This window comes from Phyllobates terribilis, unplaced genomic scaffold (assembly GCF_046119375.1).
Source record: "Phyllobates terribilis strain yellow unplaced genomic scaffold, ASM4611937v1 Scaffold_4__5_contigs__length_816908805, whole genome shotgun sequence".
Classification (NCBI taxonomy): Eukaryota; Metazoa; Chordata; class Amphibia; order Anura; family Dendrobatidae; genus Phyllobates; species Phyllobates terribilis.
The window spans coordinates 26,768,859-26,779,132 of record NW_027362764.1 but is presented as its reverse complement, the minus strand read 5'-3'; the positions used below and the strand labels follow the sequence as shown (position 1 = coordinate 26,779,132).

General features: G+C 46.9%; 1 protein-coding gene across 1 annotated transcript; it reads left to right on the top strand.

Annotated features, from left to right (window-relative positions):
- The first annotated feature begins 467 nt into the window (after positions 1–467).
- Positions 468–10,062, top strand: LOC141264835 (uncharacterized). The gene is made up of 2 exons (XM_073677190.1): positions 468–571; positions 8,292–10,062. The coding sequence occupies exons 1-2, from the start codon at positions 508–510 to the stop codon at positions 9,626–9,628; spliced, it is 1,401 nt and encodes a 466-aa protein (XP_073533291.1). The 5' UTR covers positions 468–507; the 3' UTR covers positions 9,629–10,062.
- The last annotated feature ends 212 nt before the right edge of the window (positions 10,063–10,274 follow it).

The window sequence follows — 10,274 nt, the reverse complement described above, 5'->3', positions numbered from 1 at the left end:
ATATAAACTGACCTGTATAAGAAAGATCCGGCGATCACCAGCAGGCTATAGTATGAAGGAGAGCCCACCCTTCACACCATCAGGGCCACCAACTAAGGGGGGATTTCTCTGGTTTTGTGGTAATTGTTCCACCTTCTAATCCTTCAGAATAAAGGCTTCAGAGTTAATGTATGAGATATTGGAAAGTAACTAGTAAGGAAGTATGATGAAGAACACCTACATTATCGGTAAGAATAATGGAGGAGCGGAGCAATGTAGAGATATAAGGAGCGACGCTCCAGAATAATATTATGGGAAATGTAGGAAAGCCGTCGTGTCAGAAGAGCTGATGGCTCCTCTTTACTGATCTTCTCTGCTCATCTAGAACTTTCCATCTGACTTTTCCTTCATTCTGTGACTTTTCCTTTTGTGACTTTTCTTCCTTTCTCTGATGTTTTCTTCCAGCTGTAAGTTTTCCATTATTTCTTTTACAGCTCTGAAATCCGGGTAAAGATTTGAAGAATCTTAATGCTGAAAGCCATAATGAAGAATGAAGAAAGTGATGTGCGATGCAGAGAGGACGATCCTACAGGTAACCGCCCCGGTGAGGAGTCACCACGAAATAAAGCCGAGCCACATTCTCATTCACCGGACCGGACAGGTCTGAATTTACCAAACTCCACAGATTTCCTGGGAAATTCCATTCACTGAGAAGTTATTGTCTGCAAACTGAAAGTCCCTTATTATGTTCTGGGGTCTCTCCGGACCCTACAGCTTAATAAACTTATACTTACCCCACTGCTCAGCTCTCCGGCCCCTCCGCTCCTCACCGTCACCGTCCGGTTCTCTGCGCATCTTCTTATCGCCGGTGAGCTCTGGATCCTTGGGCCGGGACTTCTGGTCCTGATGAGGTCGGGATGTTTCTGGTGAAGTGTGAATACGGTCACAATGTCATGCCTGGAAACTGCTTTCACCAAAGCCTAATTTCTGACTTAGCGGGAAGAAGCCGAGGTTCCAGTCCTCAACGGCAATAAGAAGACGCGCAGAGGACCAGACGGTGACGGTGAGGAGCGGAGGGGCCGGAGAGGTGAAAAGGGATTATACATAGTGATCTTATTTTTAACCTTTTGATGGACGGTTACAGAGCAGCAAAGTGACGACCAGCAGCTGTCATACTGCTGAATCTGCGCAGAAGTAAATTACCAAAAAATCCACATTTTGCCAAATGCTGATTTTTGTAATATTTGATTAGAATTCAGGTCGGCTAGAATCTATCGGCTCATCTGCAGCAGTGATGGTAGTAAGGACACAATTATACACCAGTCTGTGGAACGCTGTCTCTCCCAACTTCCCTATAGACAAGCGGTCACCTGTTCTCTGTGGGGAGAGAGGAGAAATGTGTTGGAAAGGGGCTCAATAGATGCGGTGGATCCAGGTGGGCACACGGGCCACAGGCGTCGGTGCAGCTAACGGGGGAGGTGCACAGGACATGGATAGCAGACAGGAGACTGTTAGCAGAGGTACTAAAAGCCGCACACCGGCAAATCAGGGACTGGAAGCCTCAGACACCCATGAGATGTCCAGAAGACTGTAGACAGTTAGCAGTGGTACTGAAAGCTGCAGACAGACAGGTAGCAGAGTTTCTAGAAGCTGCAGACAGACATGAGGCGTCAAGGAGACCACAGACAGGTAGCAGAGTTACTGAAGACTGCAGGCTGACTGGTGACTCAAGGACTGGAAGGCGCAGGCATACATGAGGCATCATGGAGACCACAGACAGGTAGCAGAGTTACTGAAAACCGCAGGCTGACTGGTGACTTAAAGACTGGAAGCTGCAGGCAGACATGAGGCGTCATGGATACCACAGACAAGTAGCAGAGTTGCTGAAGACCGCAGGCTGACTGGTGACTTAAAGACTGGAAGCTGCAGACAGACATGAGGCATCATGGAGACCACAGATTGGTAGCAGAGTTACTGAAGACCGCAGGCTGACTGGTGACTTAAAGACTGGAAGCCGCAGGCAGTTGACGCACCCCCTGGGCCGTAGGGTGCTCGGTAGCCTTGCCCGTCGTTGCTAAGGGAGCTGTCACAGTGCCGGTGGCCCGGTCCGTGACCCAGGGCGGTCAGTAAAAAGGGGATTTTATAGTTTTTATGTATGAAGTTCGTGACGCCACCTGTGGTACTCCACAGGTAGAGCTTAGCTCCAGGGCAGTGTAGATGTTGTAAGGAAGTAGATGATGCTGGGCAGTGTAGTGCAGGGGTGATGGCGCAGTTAATAATCAGTCCACAACTCAATGGCGGTTTCCTCTTATGTTTACTTGCGGTGATTAGGCAAACTGAGACACGGGTACTGGCTAGAAGTGGAAGTCCGGGCAGCCTGCAAGCAAGTAAGGAATCCACCTCGCCAGGTGGAGTTGTAGGCCTTCCCTTTGCCCTAATCTCTTTGGCCCTGCTGCTTGTAGCTGTGCTGCGGCCCTCGTCCCTGAGTACAACGTTTCTGTGCTCACCCGTATGGCAGGCAGCTCGGGCCTTGCTAATGCATCGCTCCCACGTGGCGGTGCTGGGCCCTCTGTGCTGCTGAGCCTCCGGGCGTCTGGTGGGGCCAGGAGACCTGCAGTCTCCTGCCCTCCGGTTTCTGCTGCTGGGCCTTCGGTGCCCCACAGCCTCGGACTCCGGTGTCCGGTTCTTCTGCGCTTCTTTCCTCTGGGGTGAACTGCCGTGCAGCTCCACTCCCCAGGTCCTTCCTCGTCGCTGTCCTGTATTCAACTCCTCACACTAAGTCTAACTAACCCCGCCTCCAGATCCCAGTTGCCAAGGGGAGGGGCCTCCCGTTGCTGGTCTGGAGCCAGGAAAGTGTTGCATGTTAGTATACCTGACTAGGAGACCCCTGCTTGCTTCCAGGCATGGCATCACCCCTTGTGAAGGAGTCAATGCCACTGTGGCAACCGGACTCCTAGGGGGGCCACACAGACATGAGTCGTCATGGAGACCACAGACAGGTAGCAGAGTTACTGAAGGCCACAGGCTGACTGGTGACTTAAAGACTGAAAGCCGCAGGCAGATGACGCGCCCCCTGGGCTGTGTGTGTGTGGGGAAACCCGGAACCGGACCTTTTGTGGATGCTGGGGGTTGTAGTCTCCGTGGCGACGACCCGGTCCGTGCCCAGGGCGGTCAAACCAAATGGCAGTCTATATGCTGAATGTCCGACTACGCCACCCGTGGATTGCGGTCTGAGTGAACCGCCGCAGCAGGGCAGACCGCTGAGGCTGGTGTTGTGGGTGCAGCAGAGGGTAGTATAACTCCCCACGGGAGGAGTATAGCCTCAGGGCAGTAAATAGGGATGTTGGTGGTGATGGTGCGCGGGAGCAGCAGTAACCACCTGGAGTCTGTCATGCAATTCAGGGTCTTTACTGTTGGTGGTATTAAGGGACCCGTCCGGAATACAGGTTAACAATGGAAGCCTGGTCAGTCTGAGAGCAACTGGGAAATCCCGCTGGTCAGGGGGAGTTTGTAGGCCTACCGTGCTGACTTCACTCTTTCTTGGCTATCCCGCTGTAGTGTGGTGGTAGCCCATGTCTCTGAGTGTACCGTGTTGTTCTCACCCGTATGACTGGCGACTCGGGCCTTCCGTACTTCTCACCCCTCCGGGGCAGTAGTGGTCCCTCTCGTGTGGCTGAGCCTCTGGGCTTCCTTGGGCCAGAGAACTTGAAGTCCCCTGCGTGGTGATTTTCTGCTGCTGGGCTTATAACCCTCACAGCCTCGGACTCCAGTGTCCGGCTTTGTAAGTCTCCAGTCAGGATGAGCTCTGCTAGCTCCCCTCCTGACCTCGTGTTCCTCCTCTGCCTGCAGGGACTCCTCAGCCTGCTGCTGACCTGTCCCTATCTGCAACTTCACTGGAACCTTGTCTGGAACTTGTCTCCCTAACCCCGCCCCAGATCCAGTTTATAAAGGGCAGGTTTCTCCCCTCCCTGGACTGAGGCAGGAGGTGCTGCATGCCAATTGTCCCCAACCAGGGAACCTCCCTCCTGCTCTCAGACATGACATTGCTGCCACTGTGGCGACCAGACCTGGGGTGCCACACAGACATGAGGCGTCATGGAGACCTCAGACAGGTAGCAGAGTTACTGGAGACCACAGGCTGACTGTTGACTTAAAGACTGGGAGCCGCAGGCAGACATGAGGCGTCATGGAGACCACAGACAGGTAGCAGAGTTACTGAAGAACGCAGGCAGACTGGTGACTTAATGACTAGAAGCCGCAGACAGACATGAGGCATCATGGAGTCTACACACAGGTAGCAGAGTTACTGAAGACCGCAGGCTGACTGGTGACTTAATGACTAGAAGCCGCAGGCAGACATGAGGCGTCATGGAGACCACAGACAGGTAGCAGAGTTACTGAAGACCGCAGGCTGACTGGTGACTTAAAGACTGGAAGCCGCGGACAGACATGAGGCGTCATGGAGTCTACACACAGATAGCAGAGTTACTGAAGACCGCAGGCTGACTGGTGACTCAAGGACTGGAAGCTGCAGGCAGACAGAAGGTGTCACAGAGGTAGCAGACTAAACTCCGGAGTAACAAGAAAGTTTAAATTCCATAGAAGCCGGTGACGGCTATGAGATATTCTGGAAACCGCCGGCGGACACACAGTAAAGGTCCTAGAAGACTGGAAACAGGTAGCAGACAGAACTCTGGAGTAACTAGAAAGTCTGAAAATCATGGAAGCAGCAGACAGATAGGAGACATCCTGAAGACTGTGGATAGGAACTGTGCACAGACAAAATAAGTGTTACTAGAAAGCCTTTACACCTAGATACAAGTGTGTGTATTGGGAGGCCTTACATAGGCCTGGGAAGGTCAGCACTTGGGAGCCCGCCAGGCTACCTGCAAAGCCTAACATGAAGCACAAGAACATTTATAGGGGTGTAGTGAGCAGAGCCCTGAAACGAGACAGGAGCGTAACAAGAACTCCATCCCCAGACTCCTCTGGCAGTGTCGTAATATCCCAGAGAACCAATGGGTCCAGTGTTACAATTGTCACTGTCTGCGGAGCATTGGGAGGCCACATACACATGGACATCTGATTCTCCTGACTAATGTGCATGGGGCTGTACCTGGTCTCCTGGTCCCTGCTGTGAGATCACAGTTTACACCTCTGTACACATTAGACTGATAGAATAGAATCATAGAATGGTAGAGTTGGAGGGGACCTCCTGGGTCATCTGGTCCAACCCCCGGCTCAAAGCAGGATTCACTAAACCATCTCAGACAGATGTCTGTCCAGCCTCTGTTTGAAGACTTCCATTGAAGGGGAACTCACCACCTCTCGTGGCCGCCTGTTCCACTCATTAATCACCCTAACTGTCAAAAAGTTTTTTCTTATATCTAATCTGTGTCTCCTCCCATTCAGTTTCATCCCATTGCTTCTAGTCTTTCCTTGTGCAAATGAGAATACGGCAGGGCTCGGAAGGGAAGGAGCGCCATTTTACTTTTTGAATGTAAAATTTGCTTGAATAATTAGGGGATGCCATGTTGCGTTTGGAGAGCCCCTGATGTGCCTAAACAGTGGAAACCCCCCACAAGTGACACCATTTTGGAAACTAGACCCCTCAGGGAACTTATCTAGATGTATGGTGAGCACCCTGAACCCCCAAGTCCTTTACAGAAGTTTATAACATGGAGCCATGAAAATAAAAAAAATCAAACTTTTTCCACAAAAATGATGTTTTAGCCCCAATTTTTTTATTTTCACAAGGGTAAGAGGATTTCTTGGATGGACCCCAAAAACTGTTGTGCAATTTCTCCTGAGTACGCCAATACCCCATATGTGGGGAAAATACAGTGTTTGGGCGCACGGCAGAGTTCAGAAAGGAAGGAGAACTGTGTGACTTTTTGAACGCAAAATTGGCTGGAATAAAGAGCGGAAGCCATGTCGCGTTTGGAGAGACCCTGATGTGCCTAAATAGTGGAAACCCCCCACAAGTGACCTCATTTTGGAAACTACACTCCTCAAGGATTTTATCAAGGGGTATAGTGAACATTTTGAACCCAGAAGTACGACACAGAATTTGATAACATTAGGTCATCATATTGAATAAGTTGTCGTCATTAGTCTTGAGCGCAAGTGCTCGCTACTTGAGTTTGCATCGGGTACTCAGGTATGCACCAAGTATCACGGGTGCTCGAGTGATCTGTTCGAATCCCCTCCCACATGTTTCACGGTTATTAGACACCCAAAAAAAACCATGCGGGGATCGCTCGTGCATGGCAGGCAATCCCCGCAAGGTTTTTTTGGCCGCGAAGCATATGGGGCGGAGACTCGAGCATGTCACTTGAGCACCCGCGATATTCAGTGCATACCCGAGCACCGATGCAAACTCAAGTAGCGAGTACTTGCGCTCAACACTAGTCGCCATATCATCATATTTTTTTTTTTTTTTTTTACTTTTGAAAAAAATCCCAACCCCAACTCTAACCCGAGCACAACCCTAACCCTAGCCCAACCCCAACCCTAACCCGAGCACAACCCTATCCCAACCCCAACCCTAACCCTAGCCCAACCCTCTCCCCAACCCTAACCCTATCCCAACCCTAACCCTAGCCCAACTCCAAGCCCAACCCTAACCCCTACCCCAACCCTAACCCGAACCCTAGCACAACCCTAACCCCAACCCTAGCACAATCCTAACCCGAGAGTTTATTTTTTACGCAGTTCCTCGTGCGGTATAAGTGATTAGACAACTTTATTCTTCGGGTCGGTGCGATTACAGTGATACCAGAATCACATCAGGTTTTTATGATTGACAGCTGTCACACACTAAAAGACTAATTTTTTTGTAAAATCTAGTTTTTGCATCGCCATATTTTGAGAGCTATCGTGTGTTATTCCATTTTTTGTTTGGCGGGATGGTGATAAAGCATTGTTTTTTGCTTCATTTTTTTTTCTTTTTTTACCGTGTTCACTGAAGGGGTTAACTAGTGAGACAATATTATAGGTCAGTTCGTTCCGGACGCGGCGATACCAAATATGTGTACTTTTATTTATTTATTTTCATAATAATATTTATTGATGGGTACATTATATTTTTATTTTTGGTGGATTGTTTTTTTTATTTTTTTTTAAATATCTTTACTTTTTTTCTTTTTTTTTTTCACTTTCTGATACTTTTTTTTACTTTTATACTTTGTCCCACTATGGGACTTTCACTTTTTTTATTCTGATCGCCTGTATAGCACAGGGATGGAGCACCATCCCTGTGCTATGCAGGCTGTAAGCGCTGCAGATACAGAAAATACTTTGGTCATGCACTGCACATGACCAAAATATCTTCCTGCTGTCTGGTGACCCGGATGTTGTCATGACGACATCGGGTTGTCATGACGACATCCGGGAAGCCGCGGCAGCTGGAAGCCGGGAGAGGAGGTGAGTATTGCGATCAACTCCCCTTGCCCCGTAATGCTGCGATAGACTTCGATTGCAGCATTGCGGGGGTTAATGTGCCGGGAGCCGCGCGGGACCGCTCCCTGTACATAGTACCGGGTGTCAGCTGTGACAATCAGTTGACACCCGGCGGCGATCACCCGCATAGCTTGTGTGCTCGCGCGATCGCCATGATGTATTAATATGTATCAGGCACTTAAAGCCCAGGGCGCAGATACGTATTAGTACATCTTGGGCTTTAAAGGGGTTAAACAGACCTATTAAACCTAAGGCATAAACAAAATGCACATACCTTCTGCTGTAAGTAAAAGCAATAGTGCATATACTAACCTGGGTACTTAGTAAATGCAGATTTTGATTAAAAAACAACAACATGTGAACATGCTCCTATTTTGCATGCATAAAACGGAACTTTACCTCCAGTTCATTTTTTGTTTGGGTTAAGTCTCAGGCTTCTGCACTTAGTGCCGGTAAGGGGTTCGGCTGCCCTTTCTGTGACCTGGACATTACGTTTATATAGCTTCCCATTTTGCTGGGTACTCATATTGCTCGGCCCTTATTCACATTGACATCACTTTGACAGATGATAAGGTTTTAATACTAAATGTTCGGACAATCCTGATTTGGGTTCACCTTGACGCTGGTTGGATGAATTTTACACTTTTTAAAATCAAAAACAATCAAAAACAGAGTTTATTCAGTGTGTTATTTCTATGCACTGCTGCTGTTACTTATTTACTTTCTGCAGGGGAGATGGTTAGTTTCTTATACCTTGCAATTTGTATGGGAATTTTTTTTTTTGCTGTTCAGATAAATGTAATATTTAAGGTTTTATGATTTATATATAATATCAGTTTTATTCTTGACAGATGACTGTACCAGGAGCTCTGAGAGACATCTGATATCTCTAGAATTGAACGCAGAAGATTATAGTATCACACAAGATACATGTACTCAGCATGCCGACATGTCAGCTATACCCCCATCCGTCAACAGCAGAGACCGATCATCTGATGATTTTAATGTATTATTACCTAATTCATCACAGACTGTTAAGCAAAATAAAAGTCACAGAAGAAATGCTGAAGATCAAACAGCTACCACAATGGAGAAGCCATATTCATGTTCGGAATGTGGGAAATGTTTTAAACAGAAATCACACCTTAGTAATCATGAGAGAATTCACACAGGAGAGAAGCCATTTTCATGTTCAGAATGTGGGAAATGTTTTATTCAGAAATCAGATCTTGTTACACATGAGAGAATTCACACAGGAGAGAAGCCATATTCATGTTCAAAATGTGGGAAATGTTTTACATATAAATCAAATCTTGTTTCACATGAGAGAATTCACACAGGACAGAAGCCATATTCATGTTCAGAATATGGGAAATGTTTTATTCAGAAATCATATCTTATAAGTCATGAGAGAATTCACACAGGAGAAAAGCCATTTTCATGTTCAGAATGTGGGAAATGTTTTGCTCAGAAATCATACCTTAGCATTCATGAGAGAATTCACACAGGACAGAAGCCATATTCATGTTCAGAATGTGGGAAATATTTTATTCAGAAATCAGATCTTATAAGTCATGAGAGAATTCACACAGGAGAGAAGCCATTTTCATGTTTAGAATGTGGGAAATGTTTTATTCAGAAATCAGATCTTGTTACACATGAGAGAAGTCACACAGGAGAGAAGCCATTTTCATGTTTAGAATGTGGGAAATGTTTTATTCAGAAATCAGATCTTGTTACACATGAGAGAAGTCACACAGGAGAGAAGCCATATTCATGTTCAGAATGTGGGAAATGTTTTACATATAAATCAGTTCTTGTTACACACGAGAGAAGTCACACAGGAGAGAAGCCATATTCATGTTCAGAATGTGGGAAATGTTTTGCTGATAAATCACACCTTAGTATTCATGAGAAAATTCACATAGGTGAAAAACCATTTTCATGTTCAGAATGTGGGAAATGTTTTGCTTATAAATCACACCTTAGTATTCATGAGAAAATCCACACTGGTGAAAAGCCATTTTCATGTTCAGAATGTGGGAAATGTTTTAGACATAAATCAGATCTTGTTACACATGAGAGAACTCACACAGGAGAGAAGCCATATTCATGTTCAGAATGTGGGAAATGTTTTACTTGTAAATCATCTCTTAACAAGCATAAGAAAGTTCATACAGAGAAGTAGTCATTTTATAGTCACATTCTAACAAAAGTACATGGCGTCTTGAGAGCTTAGATTTCTATGGTCCATTACCTTCCTGGAGCGACACTTTTGCTCTTAAACCCTTTGGCTACAAGCTGACCATCATAGTTACACCACCTGTGGTCACTATGATAACATACAATATGGGGAACGTGCCTCCATTTCCATTATTCTATCTCCCTCTCGTAGGTTGAATATCTCTTTGGTGGCGGCTCCACACTGGTAGTAATCTACCACCAGCAGGAGGGTGATGGCGCCTCTTCTCACGTACAGAAGCCCCCTCCATCTCATGTAGCCCCCCAGACACCACACAGCAGATCCATTACTCACATATTACTTACTCACAATTGATAACTGTTCTTCTTGTGAAATCTCCTTCCTGTGACGGAGAACTTATCATCTCTGTTTGCTTTCCTGTGTTCTGCTCTTCTGTCTTCATCATTATGGATTATCTGCTCATTACATTAGACGTTTTCTCATCCTGGTGTCTTTTTCCCGATTTGTTTGTTACACTGTATGGCAGGATACCTATATGGGGACGTACGAAGAAGAATTTGTAATGCACACGCCCGGGCTGAGCGGCGTGTGCGTGTGATTCCACTGGACCGTGCCGGAGAGTGAATGCCTG

Excerpts from the sequence above, each read along its gene's own strand:
- LOC141264835 (XM_073677190.1), top strand. The coding sequence starts at position 508 with ATGCTGAAAGCCATAATGAAGAATGAAGAAAGTGATGTGCGATGCAGA. Across the intron at positions 572-8,291 it reads CAGAGAGGACGATCCTACAG|ATGACTGTACCAGGAGCTCT; the intron begins GTAACCGCCCCG and ends TATTCTTGACAG.